The following is a 27,619-nucleotide window of genomic DNA, read 5'->3' on the forward strand; positions in this document are numbered from 1 at the left end:
CAGTAGAAAGAAAGAATTAACTTCTCCCTTTTTCGACAGCATGGATGGAACTGGAGAATATAATGCTAACTGAAATAAGCCAGTATGTGAAAGACAAATACCATAGGATCTCACCTATAACAGGAATCTAATGAACAAAATAAACCAACAAATAAAATATAATAGAACCACAGGCAAGGACACATGGATCAGACTGAAAGTGACCAGAGAGGAGGGGTGAGGGGGATAATGATGAAAAGAAGGGGAAGGAACTAGACAAAGAAAATATATGAATGACTCACGGACATGGACAACAGTGTGGGAATTGATTGTGGGAGTGGAGGTGGCGTTGGGGGAGGGATGGGTGGAGGACAGCAAAGGGGGAAAAATTGAGACAACTGTAATAGAATAACAATTTAAAATAATTTAAAAAAGAGCAAGAGTTATGAAAGGAAGGCGGTGTGCACCTCCTCTGATTTTGTAGATATAGTATAGGAAAATTTAGCCAGTGCTGGAAATCTGTTTTTCGTAGCACCTTTTTACCACAGCATATTTATTCTCTTCTCTTCTGTTTTCCTGTTGTTAAAGAATGTAACCAGTTTTCCTGCTGTCAGTGATGCTGCTGGGGTTGGAATAATGGAATTAACTATTATGCTTTCTGTTGATTTTGGGAGTGAGGATTACATTTGAAAGAGATCATCAGGTTTCGTTTGTATTCGTTGTCGTCGGCAGCCGTCCGTCTCGAGAGACGATGGTGTAGCTTCTTAAGAGTCTATCTGCACCGCCGAGAATGGCTGTGCAGTCCGACTCGGGAGTGACACGGTATCTGTCTCCTCCCGTGTTGAATCGACATCTTGCGATGACGCTGGAGTATCCTCTCCAGTGAAGCTGAAGCTACAGAGCCTGGGCAGGGTGATATGGAGGGTCTGCTGTTGCCCATGCAGCAGACCCCCCCTCTCTTCGCAGCTGAAGGATCCAAGGGAAAGACGGAGTCAATACAGCTTGGCTTCAGGTGCACCGCAGGAGTTGCCGGTGTTGACTACAACGTCAAACCGCCTTAGGGACTCCAGCTCCGGATTTTCTGTCGGGGTTTACTCCCTTAGCCTTTCCCCTGAAGAGGTATGCCGCAAGGCAGCGGAGGTTTTTTGGAATCAGAGTTTTCCTTCTCTGATGTGCCCTGACTGGAAGATCGAACCAGCAACACTTAGTTCGCAGGCCGACGCTCAATCCACTGAGCCAAACCTATTCCTAAATAGGTGTACATGAAATAACTGATAATTTAAAAATGTGACACTTGCAACTCAAAGAAAACACTTTTCATGAAATCATAACAGTCCATTCTTGCACATCAGCCTTTCAGTAAATGCTTTCTGAATGCATAGCAAAAGTCTGGAACTGTAGTCCTTCAGTGCCCTCTAGTACCTGACCTCTGCCTGCCTTTTCTTTATTTACCTTTCCTTATTCCCCTAACATGCTGACCAACCTCCCTTGCTCCTGAACATATAATTCATTCATTCATTTGTTAGTCATTCAATCATTCCAATATTGAGAACCAAATATATAGCAGACATTAGAGATACATTAATTAAAAGGATAGACATGGCCTCTGCTTTCTTGAAACGACTTGCCTGGGTAATGAGATCATTACAACAGTGTGAGAAGTGCTATGATTGTAGATGCTGAGGATGCGGTGGGAGCAGCAGAATGGAAGGTTTTCTGGAGGAGGTGACTTCTGAGCTGAGATCAGGACTAATGCGGAGGGGATGGAGAGAGTTGGGCAAAATCAGAGGCAGGGAGATTAATTAAATGTTGATGAAGTTGTCCAGATGAAATGAATGGTGACCTGAATTATGGTAGATGCAGAGAGGGAAGCAAATGGATTTAAGATAGACTTAGGAAATAGCATTAATAAATTGAGATTGGTTGTGTTTAGGTGGGTGTAAGTAAGAGGTGCAGTTCTGGTTTCGGGCCTGAACAATTGGGTTATTGAAGGGCCCCATGCCTTAGATAAGAGAGGAATAGATGAGAGGGGAAGATGATGAGCTCAGCTATGAACATAATGAAATTTAGGTGTCTGTGGTTGATACAAATGAGGATTCAAGTAAGCCTGAGGGTATATTCTCGGGAATTCAGGAGAGACCTCTGGGATGGAGAAAACAATCTGGAAGTCATGAGTGGTATTTGGAAGCACAAGAGTAAGAGACCTCCCTTGGCATATAACATGGCATGAAAAGAGAAGCTGGCCAGGGATGGCCCCCAGGGGCGGGCAGCAGGGGAGCAGCTCTCAGAGGAGAGGGGCAAGGAGTGATCAGAAAGGTAAAGACAACAAAGAAAATGTGTCAGAGTCAAGAAGTAAGAGTGGAGAATGATGCAGTGTCAAATGTTGCCAAGAGCTCATGGCAGGCAAAGGCCGGAAATGGTTCACTGGCTTCAGCAAACAAGCAGCTGCTGGCACTTGGTCAGAGCAGTTGTTGCTGAGTGTGGGATTATGTCATGGTTTATGGCATAAAGGCGAGGTTAAGAAATAGAGTATAATTTTAGTTATTCTATGAAATTAAATTTTTAAAAAACAAACCCTGCTCCTTTCCCTTTCTCCTATAGTTGGCAATTTGCTTCCTGCCTTTGAAAACCATTGTCTTGTTTGCTCTTGAGTAGGCTAAGGTTTTTATTAATCAGGGATGCAGTTACTTTGACTCTTGGTCCACATCAATTTCCCTTTTATTATAACAAACACATATTTTAGAGAAGGTGATTACCTAATAAGAGCTAAAAATAGCTTAGTTCCTAGAGAGTGGGAAGAATCACATATATTTCCCTTTTGATGGTCCCTAGAATATAACGCCACCAGGACTCAGGTTTCTTCCTTCTGGAGTTACCACATCATCTGGCTCCACAACATGTCTGTCTTATAAAAGCTAACTGGTGTTGTGTTTTATTCTTAAGTTAAACTGAGTTAAAATTAATTCTTTTTTGAGACTTTTGACAATTTCATAACTTACTTCGATATAATTGGTCATGCCCTAGGATATTGCATAAGAAAATAAGGCCCTGGTGCTGCATTTTCCATTGTTCCCAGAGATCTCACTCTGAGTCACCTCTTAAATACTAAGCAGAGTTATTGGTGACAGGAAAGTCTATATGTGTTTGGAGGGCACTTTCTTTGGAGTGGTAAAGTTTTAACTTAAGTCCACCAGGGAAGAAATTGTCAGGTTTTTTTGTTTAGGAGGCAACATAGGTTATTGGGGAAAGAGGCAACTTGGGGGTCTTTTCCCTCTCTCCTGTTAAATAACCTTATTTAACCTCTCCATTTTACCCACTGGGAAAACACAGATGATGTTTATATTTACTGCCTCCTTAATGATATGGAATAACCAAATAGAGTGTGTGTATGTGTGTGTAGTTATTTTTTTTATATGAAAGATGACAGTATAATATAATTGAGTTTTGCTCCATGCTGGTTGGGCTTTATTTCTTGATTAATTCTTTAATTTCAAATGTGTATGCCTTACAGTTTTAAAATAATTGAAACTTTAAAAAATGTTAGAGTACTAAGTGTGGCCTCTTTAAAGTATAGTCATAAACTAAGATCTCATTTGTGAAAGAAGATGGCTAATTGTATTCTTACATTTAGAATAGGTCTTCAACTATATAGGAGCTCATTGCACATTTAGTAGGAAATTTTCTTTAAATATTTTTTTTCCCGGGGAATGGGGTGGAAATTATTATATACTTATGGAAATTTAAGCTGTGGAGAGTATCTCCCTCCCATATTATGGAATATCATGCAGCTTTATAAGTATGCAAAGTCTTTCCAGAAGGTATCAGTCATGTAATGTGAAAAATAGAGACATTTATTGAAGAAGATACAAGAAACATTGTACATAGGACAATGATACCTCAGTCACCTTCAAAGTAGGCACTTTGGAACCTCACACAGTTCTCCCAATCACCATCAGCTGCCGCATCATATTTTCCTGAATCTCATCGATTGTCTGAAATCTCTTCCCTTTCAAAGGTAATTTTAGTTTTGAGAAAAGCCAGAAGTCACAGGGCACCAAATCTGGGCTGTAGTGGGGCTGAGTCACCTGGGTGATTTGACGTTTTATAAAAAAACTCTGCATGAGATATGATGCTTGAGTGGGTGCCTTGTGATGAATCTGCCAATCACCAGCTGCCCATTGCTGCAGCCTTCTGAATCATTCGAATAGTTTCTGCAGAGGAATGTTCAAGCTCAATGCAAAATTTGATGCAGATTCATTGCTCTACGTGCTCAGTCATTTTGAATGTGTCAGCCACACAGTACACATGGTCACTCAGTGGCCTCTACCACCATCACTAATGAGTACAGTGAAGTCATCACTGTTCACACATGTGCATTCCAGTCCACTCTCCTTGGCTGCCAGGTTATATTGATGTTGCGTAAACAGTTATTATTTTATTAACAATGGCTAGGCTTTTTCCGACAGATCTCGTAAATTAGCTAAGTATGAATAAATACAAAAAGATGCCTATGATATTTTACTAACTGAAAAATCAAGTTACAGAATAATTTTTATACCATGATTATATTAAACAAAAGGAGAAACCAATATATATGGGCATATTTTTATAAACATGGACAAAAGTATCAAAACTTTGTGTGTGTGTGTGCTAAGAAGAATAGTGGGTGGTGTGTTTAGAGGGTTGGGGCTGAGGGTACTATATCCTTTTTCTTATTGCATCTCTCTCTGTATTGTTCAATTTGTTAAAATGAGCATCTATTAATTTTGTAATAAAGAAATTAGGTAAATAAACCTGTGACTTTTTTCTGTTGGCTCCATTTAGGTATAATTTTGCTAGATGCTAGGAAGAAAGACCTGAAGCGCTTTTTATTATGTTTTATTCCATCGTGGGAATATAGAAGAATAGTTTGATTAGCTTGTGTGACTTTTTCCTGTTCTGTATGAATCAACCAGTTTCCCTATTTATTTTTAAACCTTTTGTGAGAAGTTAGGGATACAGTGTGCTAAACCTTTTTCATAGCTCTTCTGAGTTCACAAGGCAGGTGTGATGGAGTGAGTGTTAAGGAGACAGAATGCAGTCAGTCAGTCAGCATGTATATCAAAAAAGACTCAATAAAGACATGATAGTCCACTTTGGGCATGAAGTCTTAAATCCATTCATTTATAAGGTGGAAGAAGATTCATCTGTAGAATTGGGAGACTCTGGTCAGTCTCCCTATGACTTCCTTTATGGACCCGTTTTCCTTACCTGCAAAATGAGGGGCTTGGACCACATAATTGCTAATAGTCTGTGATTCACTTGTCTATTCTATGCCTGATTCAAAATCTTTAAAATATACTCATCAAACTGCCTTTTTCCTCCCAGTTAGCAATATGAGAAGTTTAAGCTGTGATCTCAGCCCTGGCTGCGCATTAGAATCTCTTGGGGACCTTGAAAAAAAAAAAAGATGTCTGGCCTGTCCATAACCTATTCCCTCCAAATCAGAGTGGATCCCTAGGATCAGTCTTTCTTATTTTTAATATTTTTTATAATTCCTTGGTTGATTCCAGTGTTTATTGTCTTAGCGAGTCCCATGCGCTGGCTGACCAGTGGGCAGCACTGCATCGAGTTGTCTGTGTGGCAGCTGGTTAGCTGACTTGACAGTTTGTAGCTGACCTAAAATAGTATGTCCTCACTTAACATCATTGATGGGTTCTGCGACTCGAAGCAAAGTGGCGTATATCAAAACAACTTTACTGTAGGCTACTGTATATAAGAGTTTAGTTCCTACATTATCATGACGTGACTTGAACAAAATGACGCTATTCGAGGTCCTGCTGTACTTGTGGAGCTCTGTAGTTTACAAAGTACTTTCATAGTCCATTTAGCGTCCATTATGGTCTTGTGGTAGAGGAAATGTTTTTATTTTCCCACTTAACATTCTAAGTGACGGGACACTTTTAGCTAAAGTTACTTTCCACTATGGAACCAGATTGAGAGAAGGTGGCTAAAGTCTAGCTGGGTGTACTTGGGTTACATGAAAAATTTTCACTCACACACATGTACATACATACATACATACATACTTGCTGCTGGTGGTGATCTCCATCTGTGTATATAAGTTGATGTACCCAGGCCCTGGTCAAGATTATAAAGTCACCCTCAAACGTTGCACTTCCTTGTTCAGTGGTGTTTCCTATAGCACTCTGTCCTTCCTTCCCTTTGGCAGCCCAGGGTTCATGGCTCAGACAGACCTTATTTCCTGATGGGCCTGTCTGATCCCCCGCACCCTGTTTCTCTTCCATCCCATATCCAAGGCTAGTGGGGGAATTGCGGGAAGGTATGCTGATGGACCAGAATCAAGACACCTTAGTTCTAGTCCCAGCTCTGGTGCTCAGTGGCTGTGCGAGCCTGGCTGGGTCATTGACAGTCTCTGGGCTCCCCTTTCCTTGACTGGAAAATGAAATGTTGAAATTACCTGAGAATGTTGCATTGAATGAAACATTGCATCATAGCTAAGCAGATGGACTCCGAAACCCCAGACTCTCTGGGTTTAAATTCCAGTGTTTCCACTTACTAGGTATGTGATTATGGGGAAATTTCCTTAATATTCATTTGCCTTAATTTACTCATTTATAAAATAAATGCTCCAAAGAGCCTCAAATAGTTGTGAATATTAAAGGAGTTATATAGGCAAAAGGACTTAGAGTAGTGCCTGGGATGTAGGCGAACACCCTAAATGCTAGCTGCTGCTGCTATGTAGTAATAGTAGTAGTAGTAGTAGTTGTTGTTGTTATTATTAAACATTTTTGACTGGCTAAGAATGGAATTAATTAATGGGGAAATTGTTTCTTCATAGGAGGTGGCGACAGCATGTTTATGGACAGACTTTTTCAGGATTCCTTGGGTAGCCCTGAATTCTATTCAGTATCCCTGCCTATTGGGACAAGGATTATAAAGATGTGACTTATGGGGTGGGAGGCAACCTGGAGGCAGATCCTTAAGAGATATCACACTTCGTCGTCGTCGGCAGCCGTCCGTCTCGAGAGACGATGGTGTAGCTTCTTAAGAGTCTATCTGCACTGCCGAGAATGGCTGTGCAGTTCGACTCGGGAGTGACATGGTATCTGTCTCCTCTCGTGTTGAATCGACATCTTGCGATGACGCTGGAGTGTCCTCTCCAGTGAAGCTGAAGCTACAGAGCCTGGGCAGGGTGATATGGAGGGTCTGCTGTTGCCCATGCAGCAGACCCCCCCTCTCTTCGCAGCTGAAGGGTCCAAGGGAAAGACGGAGTCAATACAGCTTGGCTTCAGGTGCGCCGCAGGAGTTGCCGGTGTTGACTACAACGTCAAACCGCCTTAGGGACTCCGGCTCCGGATTTTCTGTCGGGGTTTACTCCCTTAGCCTTTCCCCTGAAGAGGTATGCCGCAAGGCAGCGGAGGTTTTTTGGAGTCAGAGTTTTCCTTCTCTGATGTGCCCTGACTGGAAGATCGAACCAGCGACACTTAGCTCGCAGGCCGACGCTCAATCCACTGAGCTAAACACTTCAAATACTACATATTTCAAGATTTTTTTGGTCATGGCTAAAGAGACAGCATAAATGGTTCCCCATTACATCCATCGGGGTCAGTTGTTAAAGGGTTTTGAATCTAAATCATAACTTAATACATGACATGACATTTACAGAATAAGGTAAGCCACATGTCTTCCAGTACAATCTAAGCTCTAACCAAGTATGGAGAATTCTTTTCACAGACTTGAGAGGCATTATCTCATTCCAGAGGGACTAGATAACCTACTCTGAACTGGTGGAAGGAGGCTTGTTATGTGAGTTGTCAAACTCTAGAGAGTTTGTGCAAGCCTCAAAGAAGAGCAGTTGGAAAGGACTTTGAGCCCGGGAGTTGAATTCAAGTCTCTCCCTGTACAGGACTGAGATCCTTAGTCACAGGCCATGACCAAGCATCTCAGTGTAACTCATGGTGCTGCCCGATAGCTGAGTGTTTAAGGGCCCCTCATTCTGCCTCTCAGTTCTCTCAGTGGGACATTGAGGGAGTTGGGAAGATTAAATGAGATAGTAGCTGTGAAGCATTTAGGAAAGTAGCCAATGTTTGTTGAGCTTAATAAATGTACATGCTCAATAAATGCTGATTGTTATAACTTAAAACTTGTGTCTTTGAAACAGAGGCTAAGAGATGATGAACTTTCTCAGCCTTGATAAGCCCAATATAGGCTAAGGAACTTTTGACATACGTTGGAGCAGGGAGGCAGGGGCAGATGCTGGGAAGACCCTCTCAGGAGCTGTTTGTGGTGGGCAGGTAGGAGGCTCCAATCTATGCTAAGACTCAGCTTCCCTCACAGCCTTTGGTTTGGGGCTTGCTTACTGTCCATCCATAGGAGCAAGGAAATGAAGAGTGTTTTATTCCATGCATTTGAGTAGTGGATTTTTATTGAGCAGTGTTGTGGGCTGAATTGTATTTCTCTCATATTCATATGTTGAAGTCCTAATCCTCAGTACCTCAGAATGTGACTGATTGGAGAGAGTCTCTTTAAAGAGGTAATTAAGTTGAAATGAGGTCATCAGAGTGGGTCCTAATCCAGTATGGCTGGTGTCTTGATAAAAAGAGGAAATTTGACCACAGACATGTACAAAGTGAAGACTGTCTGAAGACACAGGGAGAAGACAGCCATCTACAAGCCAAGGAGAGAGGCCTCAAAAGAAACCAACCCTTTCGGCACCTTGAATTCAGACTGGCACCCTCTAGAACTCTGAGACAATAAACTTCTGTTGTCTAAGCCCCCAGTGTGTGTTACTTTATCATGGCAACCTGAGCAAATTCATACAGGCAGCTACTAAATTCTCCCTGAAGATAGTATCGCTGGGGAGAATGTTGGGGGTTGAGGGGAAGCATTTCAATATAATGAGTGAGAACGCAGGCCAGGTTTCAAACCCCAGCTGACTAGTTTCATGAATTCAGCCAGTGTACTTACCTGTTTTCTTTTAAAAAATTTTAATTAAATTTATTGAGGTGACATTGGTTAATAAAATTATATAGGTTTTAAGTGTAAAATTCTATGGTTTATCACCTGTATATTGCATTGTGTGTTTACCACCCAAAGTCACATCTCCCTCTGTCGCTATTAATTTGACCCCCTCTAGCCTTTACTACTCCCACCCCCTTGTCTCTGGTAACCACATCCTGTCTTGTCTGTGAGTTTTTGTTTGTTTGTCTTATTTGTTTGCTTTTGCTTTCTGTACTTAACTGTCTTCTGTTCATTTTCCTCATACGTAAAAGGGGAGTAAGCTATTTCATAAAGTTGTTGTAAAGCTTAAATTGAATCATTTACATAGTTTTGTCTTCATGACACATGATAAGTACTCAGTAAATGCAGTTATTGTTAGGATATAAAATATCAATTAGAAGTTTGGTTATACATTACACACACTGATTATTGATCTTAAATAATATTTGCTTATCTACCAGCTTGGAAAAAAATGGGCTCATTACAGATTTAAAGCATTTCTTGCTGACATTCCGAAGAGTTTGGAATGGACGTATAACAAGGATCTCTTTGAAAGTACAAAGTAGCTCAAGAGTCTGGTACAAGCACCTTTTGTTTCATGGCACAGAAAGGAACAGCATTTTTTTGTACTCTTCCCAGCCACATTTATTTGTAGGGGGCAATGCAGAAGAGTACTGTTGGTGGAGGAGGAATGGCTTGCCTTTAAATAGGGAATTGTTTAATTAGATGGGTTTTGTCTTGGTGCATATAAGGCAGTGTTGCTGAGGAAAGCATTCCAGGCCTGGAACGTTGCCTGCACCTCAGTGGTGAGCCACTGGTAAATCACTATAGTAGAGGAAATTATTTTGGTCTATTAATATTTGCTCTTAGTTAAAAATAGACTGCTTGTATTTCTCCATTAGGAGGAAGACAATGTTTTTTGCTCCTGGCAAAGTTTTATTTGTTTGTTTGTTGTTGTTGTTGAAAGACTAGGAAAGCTACAGAATAGAAATCCCCAAGTAATGCCTTTCTGCAGCACATCAGAGCAGAGAGATTTAAGAGAATTGCAGCAGTTTGACTGCACTTTGGTGACATAGGAGGTCAGACCCTTGGGTATGTGGGTTTTTTTGTTTCTTTGTTTGTTTTGTTTTTTAGAATAGAATCGTCGTCGGCAGCCGTCCGTCTCGAGAGACGATGGTGTAGCTTCTTAAGAGTCTATCTGCACCGCCGAGAATGGCTGTGCAGTCCGACTCGGGAGTGACATGGTATCTGTCTCCTCCCGTGTTGAATCGACATCTTGCGATGACGCTGAAGCTACAGAGCCTGGGCAGGGTGATATGGAGGGTCTGCTGTTGCCCATGCAGCAGACCCCCCCTCTCTTCGCAGCTGAAGGATCCAAGGGAAAGACGGAGTCAATACAGCTTGGCTTCAGGTGCGCCGCAGGAGTTGCCGGTGTTGACTACAACGTCAAACCGCCTTAGGGACTCCGGCTCCGGATTTTCTGTCGGGGTTTACTCCCTTAGCCTTTCCCCTGAAGAGGTATGCCGCAAGGCAGCAGAGGTTTTTTGGAGTCAGAGTTTTCCTTCTCTGATGTACCCTGACTGGAAGATCGAACCAGCAACACTTAGCTCGCAGGCCGACGCTCAATCCACTGAGCTAAACCAGCCAGGGTGAATAGAATAGAATAGGCCTTTATTTAAAGAATTTTATTTTTTAATTATAGTTGAAGTCAATATTATTTTGTATAAGTTCCAGGTGTATAGCATAGTGGTTAGACAATTATATAATTTACAAAGTGGTCCCCCTGATATTTCAAGTACCCACTTGACACCATACATAGTTATTACAATATTATTGATTATATTCCCTATGCCATACTTTATATCCCCATGACTCTTTAGTAACTACCAATTTGTAATTCTTATTCCTTGGGCATGTGTTTTATTTCCTTGCAGTTACTTAGAAATCTTGCAAGAGCTGTGGAAATTGAGCTCTTGCTGAATCAGAGCTATGTCAGTCTTACTGGTGTTTAATAAGAGTCTGATTGGAACAGCTGTGCTCTGCTCTTTCCTATGTAGAAGGGACACATAGTACTTGAATTGCGGAGTGCATACCGTTGGAGATCACAAATGAAAGTACAGCTTTCTTTGATGCTTTGGAGGGAGTGGATCAGTAGAAAAGTGGACTTTACACATGTTTCTTTCAAACATGAAGGGTTTATTTAAGAGCATCATGGTATTTGTTTTCATTCTCTTTGGCCATTCACATTGTTACTCTCAATATTTTGCTGCCTATGTAAAACGTGTTTTTCTTTAAGATGAAACTTTTTATAGGTTGGCTTCTTCCAGGTGTGCCTAATTCCTCCCTAAACTTTATAGTAGGTGCTAATAAATGCAACCCTGAGGATAGAGTATGTAGAATTAAATATGGATTTTAATGAGTTTCTTAGAGTACCTTGATTTGTGTGTGTGTGTGTGTATGTATGGGAAATTCCACATGGAATTTACAATTAAAGATTGTAAAAAAAAGTTACAAAAATTTGCCTAGATTTCCATCATCTTGATAAAGTAGCCATATTCAATATTATACAGCTTTGCTTTTTTCATATGCCACTATTGTTTTTTAACATATTTGTAAATATACATACGATTTTGCATTCTACTTTTTATTATAGCAAATGTTTTTCACTTTAGTATAGTACTTTATAATGCCCATTTTTAATACTATTATCTTTAAAGGGCTTACCATTAATTACTATTTCTTCTTTTCCTATATTTAGGTAGATTTTACTTCATTTTGTCTTGTAAATAAGGCCTCAACATTTTTTCAGCATTTAGCTTCAATGACTACATTTCCATGAGTCGTTCAAAAGTATAGCCAACAGCAAATACTACCATGTCCCTTTCAAGTGAATTATAATGCAAGGTGCATCCTTTAGTTGTTTCATGTGTTAACCAGTGTCTTTACTAATTGTTGAACTTTCAGATTTCTTCTTGTGACTAGAAATAATACTCAAGTTAATATTTTTTGTACAATAAAAAATTTTGTGCATATTTCTAATAGCGGCATAGTGGATTATAAATTTACAGTCACAGACATAAATATACCAAAAAATGTAACTAATTTCTCCCTACTTAATTTAATTTAGTGTTCAAGCTAATTTTAAGCAGCTCACCTCCCATCTAAGATTACATTAGTTTATCTACCTCTATACCTGGGAATGAGCTAATCCCTGAGGGGCCTACAGAGTTTCGCGGCCTAGGTGAGGGCACCAGGTCGCTGTGCCTTTGGGGCCCTGCTGGCCTCTGCTCGGAGGAGCCTGTTGTGGTCTAGGGCATTGGCCTCTTGATGCTGCATCACCTGCTGTTCCCCGCCATCCCTTCCATGGCTCCATGTGCTAGGTTCACACTCAGCGTTCTCCTCAGTCCAACTTCAGGACCTCTCAGGCCTGCTGGCTCTCTGCTCTTCCCAGAGCTTGGGAGACGGGCCTGGGTGGTCCCTCAGGTCCGCGTACTTGGTCACCCAGCCTCCCGGAAGCAGTGCTTCTCCACAGGGTTGGCCTGCTCCCCGGGCTGCCTTCTGAGAAGCCAGGCGCCATCTCTCACCCCTCCACCCCAGGTCTCAGCACTATTCCTGCCCCTGGGTTCCTCCTTCAGCTCACTGGCCAAACTCTATATTGATTTTTGTGCAGAAAAATAACCCTTCCATCATTAAGAGCTTTTCTTCCCTCCGTGATTATGGTTGAAACTGTATGCTTTAAATTTGTTAGTTTGGCTCTTGATCTATGAAGACACGTTTTTAGAATTAAAAAGAAAAATATATCTTTCCTACATTTCCAGAGACTGCTTTAATTTTCATATTTATCTGTGCTTTAGATAAAGTCTATAAAACTCCACTCAGGAGCTGGAAAACGCAGAGATTGGCTCTTTGTCCCAATTGCATTGCCTCTCCCTAGCGAAGAAGGACACCTGGGAAACTCCGGCAGCTGTTTGAATGCGGGCTGGGAAGGGAGTCAGTGTGAGGGCAGCAGGGAGGAGACAGGAAACCAGTTCTCAACAGCTCCGCCCTCACTGCATATTGAGGATATTCTATGCACAGCTTGTGTATCAATTTAGTACATATTATTATTAGCAAATGCTTATCAGTGGCAGGCACTGTTTCAAGTAATCTTAATGTATTAACTTCTTTACTTCTCATAATAACCCTGGGAGGTAGTCGTCGTCGTCGTCGTCGGCAGCCGTCCGTCTCGAGAGACGATGGTGTAGCTTCTTAAGAGTCTATCTGCACCGCCGAGAATGGCTGTGCAGTCCGACTCGGGAGTGACATCGTATCTGTCTCCTCCCGTGTTGAATCGACATCTTGCGATGACGCTGAAGCTACAGAGCCTGGGCAGGGTGATATGGAGGGTCTGCTGTTGCCCATGCAGCAGACCCCCCCTCTCTTCGCAGCTGAAGGGTCCAAGGGAAAGACGGAGTCAATACAGCTTGGCTTCAGGTGCGCCGCAGGAGTTGCCGGTGTTGACTACAACGTCAAACCGCCTTAGGGACTCCGGCTCCGGATTTTCTGTCGGCGTTTACTCCCTTAGCCTTTCCCCTGAAGAGGTATGCCGCAAGGCAGCGGAGGTTTTTTGGAGTCAGAGTTTTCCTTCTCTGATGTACCCTGACTGGAAGATCGAACCAGCGACACTTAGCTCGCAGGCCGACGCTCAATCCACTGAGCTAAACCAGCCAGGGCCATGGGTAGTACCACTGTTATTATCGCCATCTCATAGACCAGGGGCCAAGATGCAGTGAGCTTCTGTAATTCTTCAACCAGTAAGCAGTGGAGCAGGGTCTTGCAGCTGGTAGTCTGGCTGTATTGACTCTGCAAATAACTACTGGGTCTGTTGCTGGTCATGGGATGGGAGGTCACAGTACTTAGTTTGAATATTATTGAAGGTAGATCTTCTCTCTTGTAATTGTTATAATTTGATTCTCTTATAGGAGTTTGATCATTTCATAAAAGGTGCTTCTTCTTTTTCTATTTAGGAAGAAATTGTCTCTTTACTGTTTAGATTTGTTTCTATGCTCATATATGTTATCTCCCTAACTTAGGTGTTTCTCTGATGTAGTTACCTACTTCTGTATCATCTCAGGCCAGTGACTTGCTTTCTTTCTAGAGTTGTGTAACTTTACAAACCTGTTTATTATGGGAAGATTCAAACATACACAAAAGTGAACTTTCACATGCCCAGCACTTATCTTCAACAGTTCTCAACTTCTGGCCAACTTGATTTCATTCGTACCAGGATTTCTTAACCTCAGCACTATTGACACTTGGGGCCAGGGAATTCTTTGTTGTGGGAGGCTGTCCTGTGCCTTGTAGAATATTTAGCAGTATCCCTGACCTCCACCCATTAGATGCCAGTAGCCTCCCCTCATCCTTTTCTGGTTATGGCAACCAAAAATGTCCCCTGCTGGACAAATCATCCCTAGTTGAGAACCACTGATTTATACTTGCTCGACTCTCTCCATCCCTTCAAGATTATTCAGAAACAAATCTCATACATCAAATCAAACCCATTTCAGGTTGTATTTCTAAAAGATAATGCCTCCAGTTTTGTTGGCTCTTAGGAAAGGAGCAAAGATCTTATTCTGTTCCTGTATGAATTGTCATGGCAGCTGGTCACTCTTGGCCACAGAGATGGTCTATTAGCTGCTAGTGTTCATATGGGCTAGCAAACACAAAGAAATTGCTATCATGCTCAGCTTGTACTTAAAAAAATTTTTTTTTGACAAAATATACATAGGTTAAAATGGAAAGTTTTATATTTTTTAAGCATACAGTTCAGTGGCATTAAGTACATTCACATTGTTGTGCAGTCATCACCACCATCCATCTCCAGAACTCTTTTCATCTTGCATAACTGAACTGTGTCCCCATTAAATAACAACTCCGTTCCCTCCCCTCCAGCCCCTGGCAACCACCATTCCACTTTCAGTCTCTGTGAATTTGACTATTTTAGGTACCTCATGTAAGTGGAGTTATACACTTTTTGTCTTTTAGCAGCTGGCTTGTTTCACTTAGCACAGTATCTTCAAGGTAAATTTATATTGTAGCATGTGCCAGGAAGGCTGAATAATATTCCATCGTGTGTATATAACACATTTTGTTTACCCATTCATCTGTTGATGGACATTTAGGTTGCTTCTACCTTTTGGCTATTGTGAACAATGCTGCTATGAACATGGATGTACAAATATTTAAGATCCTGCTTTTGTGTGTGTGTGTGTTTGTTTGTTTTGGTATATACCCAGAAATAGAATTGCTAAATCATATGTAATTATATTTTTAATTTTTTTTAAGAATAGCCTTATTGTTTTCCACAGTGTCTGTACCATTTTACATTCCCACCAGCAGTGTACAAGCGTTCCAATTTCTCCACATCCTTGCCAACACTTACTATTTTGTTTTTTAAATATTAGCCATATTAATGGATGTGAAGTAGTGTATAATTGTGGTTCAGCCTGTACCTTTTAAGATGTACATCTGGTAATTGAGAAGCAATTCTGATAGAACCCTCCTGCTAGAACTAAGTGGTGTTGTGGTGTGTTCCACTTTTGCCTTGGAACAGTTTGCCGTGGAACATTCAGCTGGCCATCTGTGACTCACTCCTGGGTAGAAGGTGGGAGAGAGGGTTGTGTCTGTGTATAGGGGGAAGCTTTCAATCCATAATGAAGTCTTGGATTTGGGCATTTACCATTAACATTTAAGGGAATGTATTCAGGTTAGATATAGAGTCATAGAATCATTGACCATTTGATCTGGAAGAGACATTAGAGACCAGTTCTCCCAAAGACACAGTCTGCGCAAAAAAAATAAAAGTAAAAAAATAAATAAGAGAAGGAATTGAAACCCAGAGCATGCAAGTCTTCTTTTCTTCTCTTAAGGTAGTGACAGTGTCTTGCTCACTGTCCCCAGTATCCGGTATATAGCATCAGAGTCAAACAGTCGGTGTTTGTGGAACTAATCAGTGAATCATCAAAGGCTGCCCCGCTGATATCTTAGTATCAGAACTAGGGTATTCAGCTGGCTACACATTATATTATGGTGACTGAAAAAATGACAAATTGGTTCAATGACCCAATGACTTTCCCTTTCTTCTCTTTCAATTCCTAGGGTTATAAGATTAGATATAGATTTCCCGTGGTAAGGTTCCCTGGAGGCTAAGGCAATCCGGGCTGGCTGAGTGGTGGCCTTCAGGCTTTGATCGCTCTTAAATTTGTTTCATCTCACCCCACCCCCAGAGCTTTCACAGTCCGGTCCCCCTGTCCTTTATTTGTGCTTTTCTTCATTCTTGGAAAGCCCTCTTCCTGTGGGTGCCTCTGTAGGTCTCTGTCTTTATACTTCCAGACTAGGTCTCCATCTTGCCTGCACAGTAGAATCACCTGAATGCTTTGAAAAGTCCTGATGTCAGGCCTATTGAGTCAGAAGTATTGGGGATAGGACCCAGGCAGCAGTATTTTTAGTGTTTTTAATCGCCATCCTCCTCAATCTTTATCTGTTTCAACAGTATTTCTTTTGTCCCTTTGAGTCTTATTCCACCTTAACTATGGCACTTCTTGTCATATACTTAAGATCTGAAGGACATATAATGTAACAAGTTCACACAATGTTATTGTAATATTAATTTACAATCACTTGTGTTCTTTTTCCAGTTAGATCATATGCTCTTGATGGCAGGGACAGGCCTTCTTTCTCTTCTATTCCAGTGTTTCTCAAACTTGAGTGTACATCACAATTACTTGCAGGGAGGGGTGCTGTTAAAACACAGATTGCTGGATCTACCCTGGGAATGTCTAATTTAGTCTGTCTTGGGTGGGGCCTGAGAATTTGCATTTCTAACATACATGTGTCCAGGTGGATGCTCCTGCTGGTGATCCAGGGACTATCCTCTTGAGAATCACTGCTCTATCCTCAAGTTCAGGGATGGTTAGTAATTACTGGCCAACCAAAATGAATGGAGCAAATGTTTCCTTGGTACTTTGCATAGTAACTACATTCTGCTGTGGCTGCAGGCTGGACCCAGGGCTGAGAGAATGAAAGACCGTGTGATTGATGACCTAGAGAAGATCATAACTTAGACTTCCCATTTGCCAATTACTGTCCATTTTGAAATTTGCTAAGGTGGCTCTTTTTCTCTCTTATTTCTGTGTGTGTGTGTGTGTGTGTGTGTGTGTGTGTGTGTGGTCGTGGTTGTGCATTTGGGCCATATAAAAAGATACGACCAAAATTATGTAGGATAGGATCATAGCTCAACTCCTCTGTGCCTTTCAGGGTGTAAAGTGAGGGGGGGGGCAGTAGGGGAAATAGGTTTTTGTCAAGACTGATGAAAAATGAGCTCCAAATGGAGGGGAAACTTAGCACAGCCAATTTTTAAAAACAGAACAAAAAATTATTTGGAAGTCTTATTTTCTATGAATTAGAAGGGGTCTAAAGTATTCTTGTTTTTCATTGGGAAATCAAAATGACCTTGGGAAGTGATGTCTGCTACCTCTGGTGCTACCTCAGAGCCCAGCCCTCATCAGTTTTACAGCTATAGCTTTTCGTAGCATGAAAAACTGTTCAGGTTGAAGTTGAGGGTCTATTTAGATACTTATATCCTCAATCTCTTTTCAATTAAGTGATCCCCAAAAGCATATTGATATTGACATTTTCATTCAGAATATTCTGAAAAGGTTAAACTGCTTTTCCAGTTTTCATTAACCATTATACCATTTAATGTATTTTGATTTTGTGTTAAATCAGTTCATCTTTCCTATGGGTGTCAGGGAATTAGTTTATATTTTCTTTCAGGGAAAATATTTTAGAGAGCTAGATCACTGAGACTTTTTCAAGAAAACTTGGTACCAACTTGGCATAATTGGACAGTGTTGATAATGAAAATGTAATGCAGAGCTGCTGCTTTTTTGATCTTTTGTGCCATACCTTGAATTTGAGAAATGCTATTGCTTATTGGGTGTTCATTTAAAATGAGAAAAATTAGAGTTATATAACAGGTGATGATTACTTTGAAGAAGCATTTGATTTCTTAGGTACCAGATGAGGAAAGACTCTTTGATTCATTTGCATTTCTAAAAGAACATATTCTTTATCTTAGGATAGTGTTGGGGGTGGTGGGAAGAGACCCCACAGTCACCTAAAGGCTTTGCATTAACAAACTTCTGTTTTGTGGGTGGGAAAGCAACGTTGGCTAGTCTTATAGAATTGAAAAAGAAACTACAGGAGATATTTCAGGTTCGGTCCCAGACCACTGTAATAAAGCAAGTATGGCAATGAGGTGAGTCATGATCTTTTTGCTGGTGGAGGGTCTTGCCTTCAGTTTGTAAGCAATGCAGGACCTGTGAAGCATAATAAAGTGAAGTTCAATAAAACAAGGTCTGCTTGTATTGGGTTGCTCACTTCTTAAAGCAGGTGAGGAGGGCACAGTTCTCTTCAGTCTCTCACTCCTCCTCAAAATAAACACTCTACTGTGGAAGAGTCCAAGTCTGAGATGCCCCTTGATGTGGAAACTGAAAAATCTCGAGAACATTCTCATACAGGCCAAACAATAAAGGTTTTGTTTCTCTCTCTCTTTCCCTTACAGGTGAATTTTGTGGCATGCCAGCTCGCTGCTCTGTGTGCTGCTTTCTGGTTCCGCATCTACTTAAGTCCTGGTAAAACCAATCCTTTGGCCCGGCACACATTCGCCACCATTTTTGGCATCTATTTTGTCATTTTTTGTTTTGGCTGGTGAGTAGGAGCCTCATAAATTCTAATAGTTATTATTTGGGTGTTTCGTGGCAATATTCTTGGCATTTCCCAGGTTTTAAGGAAAGAAATACATATTTACTCAAAATAATGGGGATGTTGAAGAAACTTACATTTATTGTAAGAACCTGGAATCAATAAATTTGACTACCCATTGAAAGTCAATTTGGTGAATTTTTCTTAAAGTTCCACTTTTCGGATCTCTCCTGGGTCATGCAAAAGGATTTTTATAAGGCATAATTTTCCTGACAAACATTCCCGAATGTTGTGGACATGGGCTTTTTACTTGCATTAGTGCTGGAGATATTGGTGTTTGTCCTGCACTTAGAGTAAAACAGTAGTTTCAGTGCTGGTCTTAGGGAATGGGAGTCATTCTTGAACAAAGAAAACATATAGATTAGACTTTTCTCTTCTCAATAAGCTGGTTAGTACTTTGGGAGTGGCACTTTTTGGGGAAGAAGCTTTAGGAACTAACATTTCTATAAGTACAACTTAAGGAAATTTGTGAATTTGTTCAGGGCACTAGAATGCTGCTCTTATTCTTTCAACAAAAATTTGAGAAAGATTGATGAGTATTTTGAACCAGCCACCAAGATAGGTAAAAGTCTTGGTATTTGGGACAGCTTAGTGGTCCTGGTACTTTAAAATAAAAAAATTTAAAAAGTCCCAAAGAAAGAAAGAACTCTCTTCCAGATTCTCAATTGTGTATCTGAAAAAGTATAAGCATCCCATTTATGATTCCTGACATTACTAGTGCTGCAATTTGCAGATTGTATCATAACTTCCTAGTATCATTTCAAGATAAAGTTATTAATTCTACAGAACAAAAATACTTGATTTATTTTCTTTTACATAAACATGAGGTTAACTAATCACTTGCTTTTTGGTGGGGTGGAGGTGGAGTATCAATATGGGTAGCCAATAAGTATGTTAACATGAAATATATTCACTGTCCCCTCTCCCTGCCACTCACATGTCTTAAAGGTACTCTGCACATCTGTTTGTGCTGGTGTTAATGTGCTATGGAATCATGGTCACTGCAAGTGTATCCAATGTTCACAGGTAAGACCGTGGGAATGAACAGTGCAAGGTGAGGTTATTCATGACCTTTGGAATGTATTTCCAGGGGAAGGAGTACCTTTTCCATGTGCCACATGTGGGATGCCCTAGGTTCTCTGGGATATGAGAAGGAGAGGTAGGGAGCCCTAAATGTTGGGAGTCTTTAGAGAAAGCTTTACCAAAAAGATGGGAGTGCAAATTGGGTCTCAGGTGGAAGACACCATATCAGAATTAGCTCTATTTGTGATAGCCCCAAACTGGAAATAACCCAATGGTCTCCACCATGGAATACTACTCAGCAATAAAAAGGAATGAATGATTGATCCACACAATGACATGTGCTGAGTGAAGTAAGCCACACAAATTTTATTCTCTAAAAGGTAAACTAATCTATAGAGACAAAAATCTGAATAGAGATTTGCAGGGGCAGGGTGGTGCAGGGAGATGTGACAGGGATCCCAAAGAGGCAGGAAGACACTTGGGGCTGATGATGGACATGTATGTCTATTATCTTGAATTTGGCTGTGGTTTTCTGGGTATGTGTGTATGTCAGAACTTTGTATACCTTATGTACACTGAAACTGTTAAAGAAGAAATATTTTTATTATGATATTTTGATTTCAAAGTACAGAACTAATTTCATTCTCCTTTGAAGGCTACATGCTTAGATCATCAATTAAGAAAGCTGAGGTATCTGTTCTGCATTGTCTCTTGTTTCCCATGGTCTTCTAAACCTCAGTATTAGCTCTGTCAGTCAATAACACTGGAATGTAAGCTCTGTGAAAACAAAGACCTTTCTCTCTTACTCACTGTTGTATCCTCAGAGCCTAGAACAATACCTGGCACAAGTAGAGCCATGATAAATATTTATGGAATGAATGACTAAGACTTTTCTTCTGGTGGTGTCTCTGAAAAGGCAGATGCCCTAGTTCAGCTTTGGAAAGCTCTTTGATTAATAAGACTATTAGCATAATAATTTTCCTTCTTAAAGTCATTGAAATTTAACTTTTCAGTGTATAATCATAATTACTTAAAATAAATTTCTGGTTTTCAAGGGAAAATACTTTTGTATGCTTTAAATTTGATAGTCATCCAGCTTAATGTCCAACTTAGCTCTGAAAATTTGAATCCTAATCATCTTTCTTCTAATTGCCGTCCTGAAGGAGAGCATGTCATTGATTCAAAAGGGAAATCGGAAACTCATATTTCCCCTTTGGGAAGAATGGGTTTTGGAAATGATGAAAAAATGCTTTTTTTGGAAGTAGGGGTGAAAATAGCTGACTTTTTCTAAACTTGATTTTGGAGACAATGACAGGATTAATAAAAGTGTCGTTCCCTCTCTATAGAACATTTCCTTACACATGTATGATGCTGATGGGGCGTGGTCCATTTTTCAGAGGCTGAAGAACTTACATGCACACTAATTCTGTGCCAGGCCCCTGAGGATCTTCGTGTTAGTCTCTGGCCAGAAATGGAACACTCCAGCCTTGGCAGAGTGGAACACTTTGCAGACAGGCAATAATATTGTGGCAGCAGAGAGCTGTGTCATAAGACCAAAAAGAAAGGATGCCAGAAAAAGTTTTTCTCTCTTTCTTTGCTTGTGTGGTTGCCAGTGCTGCAGAAGCAGGGAGTGGTTCAGTTCCCAGAGGATAGAGTTGCTTCCTATTGATGCGGGAAAGAGCAGGAGACCGCAGTCAGGAAACCTGGCTCTTTCCAGCTGTGTGAGTTCAGACAAGTGACGCAGCTTCCTCGTGCCATCAGATTCCCTCTCCTATCAGATGTGGGCTTTGTGGTAGGTTGAACTTAAGTTCTCTTCAGGACCAGGATTTCATGATTTTTTGTGAATTGTTCTCTTCTCTTCACTGAGCCAGTTTTAACAGTTCTGTCATATGGCTGGGAAGGGGAGGGGAAGGTTAGTATTTGCCACCATGTGGAACTAACTCATTTCTGGACTGATTGCTGTTATTCAGGATTTGTCTAGAGAGTCCTAGGGTAGCACCTGTTTCCTTCCCAAGCTGCTGTGTTGGGGAGCAGTTACAGGCCTTAATTTACCACATAGGAACCAATTGGAGCAGAATATAGTTTGTATCTCCTAGGACAGAGGCCAATTTCAGACTACCTGCTTTGTGCCAAGTGCCAGGCCAAGGCCTTTTAAACATGTTAGGTTTCATTACTTTAATATGTAAATTCTTATTTAGTGTATCATTTAATATATTGTTATATTTAATATTTATCATTATTGCAAATATATTCTTTCTAGGACAACTCAGTGGGATAGAGATTATTTTTTTCCCAGAGATGAGGACGTGAAAGCTCAGAGAGGTAAATAGGTGTACAGTTTGACGAGTTTCACCCAGTGAATGTACCTATGGACTCACCACCCAGGTCCGAGAGGGGAATATTACTATCATGCATGTGGCAGTCTTTACCACAGCCCTCCTTACTAAAATAACCACTGTCCCGATATCTCACACCACAGATTAGTTTCACCAGGGCTGGGATTTAAACCCATGCTGATCTGTCTCCAGAATACATGCTCTTTCTACCACTTCTGGATTCCTTAGGTTTCTCAGGTTTGTCGAGGGCATGAATGCATTGCCCTGTTGTATTGGGACACAGTACTTGGCACCATCCTTGATAGGTGGCTCTTATTATGACAATTGAATTGAACTTGCTTCTCTTTCTGGGTGAGACTGCAGAGGAAGGTATGGATGTAGCTCTTGTTGAGGGGAAAGAAGCAGCAGCAGGCATGGCTGCATTTGAAAGGGCCCTGGAAGAATCTGTCTTTTGAACTTGCTCTGTGCTTCTGCCTTGACCCTCATGAACTGGCTGGGAAAGGGAAAACATTCTGGAGACAAAACGGCCCAACTCCTATTTCAGCTTCTGCTTCAGCTCTTAAGGGAGTTTTTTTTTTTTTTTCTTATTTGTTTGCTTTGTTCACCATCTTCCAGCTTGGAAAGGGTTAAGGATGAACCCAGGGTCAGGGAGAATCTTTGTTGTGTAGCAACACCCAAACAATGGTAAAGAGAACATGAAGTTGTATATAGAGTGTTAGAGTGTATAGAACTTCTCCCTCATTATCTGGCTCTCCCTTGCTACCAAATTAATTTTTATTACGGTATTCCTACTATTTTCTATTCCTTAGGCTTATCTAGCCTTCATGGGCTATTTTAATGTGAATTTGTGTATTTCAGAGTAATTTAATATCAGAATATACGTGTTTAAAAGTTATACCTTCTGAATCCATGTTTCTGATGGATTCCTGAATCATTTAAAATGTTTAATGCATTCATTTCAGTTCATTTCAGTTAATAGTAAATTAACCTCTCCTATGTGTTAGGTCAAGGGTTGGGATGTTTAAGGTCACAATGAGTTAGGGAAATGTATACTTATAGTTGTAATACTATAATTATATATGCTAGTGTGTAGCACTAGAGAAATACAGGCAACAGAGCAATGAATTGTCCTGGGAGTCGGGATGGCGTGAATGGATGGAGCCAGACCCAGCCAGATGACACTGGAGCTGACCCTTATTTGGTAGTTAGGAAGTTCCCAGATAGATACTCGGATGGAGAAGGGAGTTATAGGCAGAGGAAGGAACTTGCAGAAAGATCACTGGTCTGAAGATGCAGGATGTAATTGTGGTAAGTGAGCAACCCAGTGTAGCTGGGACATGTGGTGGATGTGGACCGCAGCCGCAGATGAGACCAGGAAGGCGAGGCAGGGCTTAGTGTGGGAAGCATCTTGCATGCTGGGTTCAGGATTTTCATGTGACTCGATAGGCCCTTTGGAGACTTTTAAGACAAGTAACTGTTCTTTAGTTATTTGTTCATTCAACACACAGCAGGTAGCTGTAACGAACAAAACACATGATCATCCTTGCTGTCATGGAGTTTTCAGTCTAGCAAGGGAGACAGTAGGTAATCAGATTACCACATATCTTTTTTTCTTTTTAATTCAAAAAATTTTTTGAATAGATATTAGATGCAGAACAGCAAGTAAGATGCTCCTTAAGATATAAAGACTGGAGACCTACTTTCATTAAATGAGGTTTATGAATTATCACCATAGTGGTGATAATGATGATGAAAGAAGCTGTGGAGAATGTGATCACCTCCAGTTGAAGGGATGACGAAAGGCAAAAGGAAAAGGAAGAAATGATGGACAACATTCATCCAAACTAACTTGAGGTCGGGTGGCTTGATGGCAAGACAGTGGGCTTTGGAGTTACACAAATCATACAATTACTATGTGCCTCCAGTGAACCTACCCCTCTTTGACCATAAGTTTTTTGTTTGTTTGTTTGTTTTTAAGTATATTTTATCGATTAGATTGTTACAATAGTTCCAATCTTTTCCCCCTTGCTCCCCTCTGCCCAGCACCACCCCTCCCCCAACAATTCCCCCCCACCCCAAGTCCATGCCCATGGGTAGTACATACAGGCTCTCTGGCTTCACCCTTTCCTATATTCTTCTTCTTCTTCTTTAAAAAAAAAATAATAATAAATTAATTTTTTTACAGTAAAAAATAAAAATCCCTCCCTCTCAGACTTAGGGCCTTTTATAATCTTATGAAGGACAATGGGCGAAGGTCTCGAGCTCCTCTAGCTGCTTCAAGCTGAACATGGTCATCGTCCTACCTGTCCTTGGGTACAGAAATCCCTAATAAGAGTGGGGGTGTAGAGGGGAGGGTGACCTTCCCACATGGGGAAGGATCATGTAGACTCCAGGTCAGCTGGCTGTCCCCGGACAACGGTGTGCTTGGTTTAAGAGGCTGGCATTCTTGTTGTGTTCTGGGGGCAACAGATTTGGCAACAGGGTTAAAAGACATCATTTAATCCATAATCACTAGATGACAAAAGGCAGGTATTAATTTTTCAATGTCCCACATCAGAGAAAAAAAGGGCTTCTTTGGAGGAAGGTGTGCCAGGCACATCTCACCTGTCCAAAACCATTTTGCGCATTATACTTAGTTTGGGCTGAGGGAAATATTTTAGGTTTCCCCCGTCTCAGACCTCTGGGCCCTTTCTCTCCAAGCCATTAGGATAGAAAAGAGAAACCAGTTTTAAAGTGGAGCCCACAGACCACCCCATTCAGATTATCACATATCTTTATAATTACAGGTTGGTGAATGTTCTGAGTGGCAGGTGTGTGTATGTATGTATTGCTGGTTTATACTATAGCATGGTGTTATGGAGTGATATGGAGTAGGTAGTAATTAAAGTCTCAGGTGTGGACAGGGAGGGTCCTGGGCAGAGCATTAGGCATGTTAACACTTAAGGAATAGGTGGAAGAAGATAGGCTGAACAAGAGCCTTGGAAGAATTAACCAAAGAGGTGTTTAGTAAACAAGGAGAATTGAAGCCAAGAGAACAAAGTGTTTCGGGAAGAGAGTCATGGGCACATGGTGGTGGTTTTTATTTACAAAGATCATCGTGTAAATGTGATGGTTTGTGAAGAGGAGAACCTGAGGGCAAGACCTTACAGGTGAGTGGTTCGCAGCTCTGGCTGCCCATTGGAATTGCACTTGCTCTGTGCACGCTGTACTGATTAAACCTGAGTATCTGGGGCTGGGATCCAGACATGTGTGGGTTGTAATGATTGCCCAGGTGATTCCTTCCATTATGCTGCCAAAGTTGAGAACTGCAGTGGTCCAGGTGAGACAAGATGAAGGGCTCAGGGCAGTGGGGGGAAAGTGGACTGGGGTATAGATAGACCAGACAGGACTTTGTGACATTGCAAATGAAGGGGTGAAAAGAAGGAAGAAGAGAAAATTGATCGAGTACATTCTTGTAATGCATGATAATCTGATCCTGTGTGTTTTTGGTTTCAGATACTCCTTTTTTGTAGCAATGGGTTACCTGACGATATGCCATATCAGCAGAATATACATTTTCCACTATGGAATTCTCACTACAGATTTTTCTGGGTGAGTATCTTAATTTGTGGGGGACAGTCTGACTGCTGACTTTGACTCTCCCTCTTGGGGTCTGTAAAGATCAGGTGTGCACATCAAATCATGAGTGCCTGGTTAAATCTGTGACAAGGACTGTGAGCTCTGTGGTGTTATCAGGCAGGGGTTGCAGACGATGGCCCCTGGACAGCATCTGTCCCACCACCTGTTTCTGTAGTTATGTTGGGACACAGCCAGGCACTTACTCATCTGTGTTGTCTCCGGCTGCTTTTGCACGGTGATTGTGCTGTTGAGTGGTTGTGACAGAAACCATTGAACTGCAAAGCCTAAAATATTTGCTCTCTTGCTCCTTACAGTCCAAGTTTGCAGACCCCCTATTCTAAGCCCCTTAACACAGGGTTGGTGTTTATCTCTCCTAGTTACTAATACAGAAATTCTTCCATACTAGCTGATAAATAGCTGCTACCTTACCCTCTTGATATCCCCTAGCTGCCCCAGCCTCCCCGCCGCCAGACCCATCAGACGTGCAGCAACCAGAAAAGTAATTCCTGGCACAGCGGGAGGCCTCCATAATAATCGTCAAAATGTTGTGCCACCAGGCCTTTACCTCGGGGCACTCTTCCCCTGTTTGGTCACCTGGTGACAATTCTGTGATGTTCGTTCAGTAACAACTTTTTTTGAATCCTGAGGATCGGACACTAAGGCACAGGGATTCCTCACAGCACGTGTCTTAACCACGTTGGTTCTGTTCCCTGCGGGCAGTCTGAGGTCAGAGAGAGCCCGAGTTCTCCCCTCAGGTTGAACTGCATTTCATTGGATGGGTTATTGGAGAATAGGCAGTGAAATAAGGGGTTAGAACTCACAGCTTCTTTCTGTGAACTTCGCAATTGTGCACCTTACCCATCTATCCAGGAAGAGGCTTAGGAAGGCAAGAGTGTTGCCTTGGGACACAAATTGCGTTGAAATTTCCGTGACTGTGGTTTGGCCTCAGAGTGGCTTTTCATGCATCAGTTTTTCTTACCCTCAGGCCTCAGGATTTTACCTATTTCTCTGTGAGATTCTCCTTTCTGTATTGCTTTCCCCCCACATTATGGAGCAGTTCTTTCATTTTTCTGAAACAAGTTCATGAACTTCTTTTTATTTTTTATTGATGTGTAGCGCTAGTGAAATATGGAAACTATGGGAACAAGAAAGATGACAATATAGTTGGGAAGTTATGGCATTACAAATAATTTTTAAAAGGTGATCATAACTCTCCCTAGTGTTTAATGAACAAACTTCAACTTTTTGGTTTCACCCCAGACCAATGCCCTCACCCCTACAATACTTAGAAGAGTTCCTGGCTCTTCATAGTTGTTCAATAAATGAATGAGTTAACTACTCTAGCATTTGACAGTCCCCTTTTCAATATTTCCGGAAGCCTCAATTAAATAGCGCCCCTAGCCATTTGGTTGGGATAGTGAATACAAAACTTTTACTTTAGCCCAAAGTAGATTATTACCTGTTTCTCATCTACATCATTTCTCTTCAAGACATAAAGTGTATATTCATTCATTCCTTTCTGCAGATGTTTTTGGGTTCCCAGTATACTAGACACAGTGCCAGGGCCTGGAGACATGCGGGCAGGAGGAAGGGTATGCCAGGCAGAGGAAACAGCTCTGCAGGAGCACAGAACTGTGAGAGAGGTGCCTTTGGAGATCCCAGGAGACCACTTCTCCTACCCTTACCCTCCACACCCCTGTGTCCCCGTGTCCTATCAGGTCGGCAGCCTGGCTGTCCTTTGGCTCCATTCCCACTGCCCTCGCACGGGCCACCCATGTCTGCAGTTTTCCTTGCTGGCTGTCTTTCCAACTGCGCTGCCCCTTCTCTAGTCTGTGTTCTCTATTCCAACCAACGAG

At 41.4% G+C, this 27,619-nt stretch overlaps 1 protein-coding gene across 2 annotated transcripts in view; it reads left to right on the forward strand.

Moving 5' to 3' along the window:
- MBOAT1 (membrane bound glycerophospholipid O-acyltransferase 1) overlaps positions 1 to 27,619 on the forward strand; it is a 124,091-nt gene that overhangs the window by 40,158 nt on the left and 56,314 nt on the right. For both annotated transcript variants that reach the window (XM_090269769.1, XM_090269771.1), the window contains exons 2-4: positions 18,587 to 18,732; positions 19,735 to 19,812; positions 25,641 to 25,736. In XM_090269769.1, coding sequence (XP_090125895.1) covers positions 18,587 to 18,732; positions 19,735 to 19,812; positions 25,641 to 25,736 — 320 coding nt within the window. The remainder of the gene's footprint in view (positions 1 to 18,586; positions 18,733 to 19,734; positions 19,813 to 25,640; positions 25,737 to 27,619) is intronic.

This window comes from Furipterus horrens, unplaced genomic scaffold (assembly GCF_987537825.1).
Source record: "Furipterus horrens unplaced genomic scaffold, mFurHor1.1.pri manual_scaffold_3, whole genome shotgun sequence".
NCBI classification, from domain to species: domain Eukaryota; kingdom Metazoa; phylum Chordata; class Mammalia; order Chiroptera; family Furipteridae; genus Furipterus; species Furipterus horrens.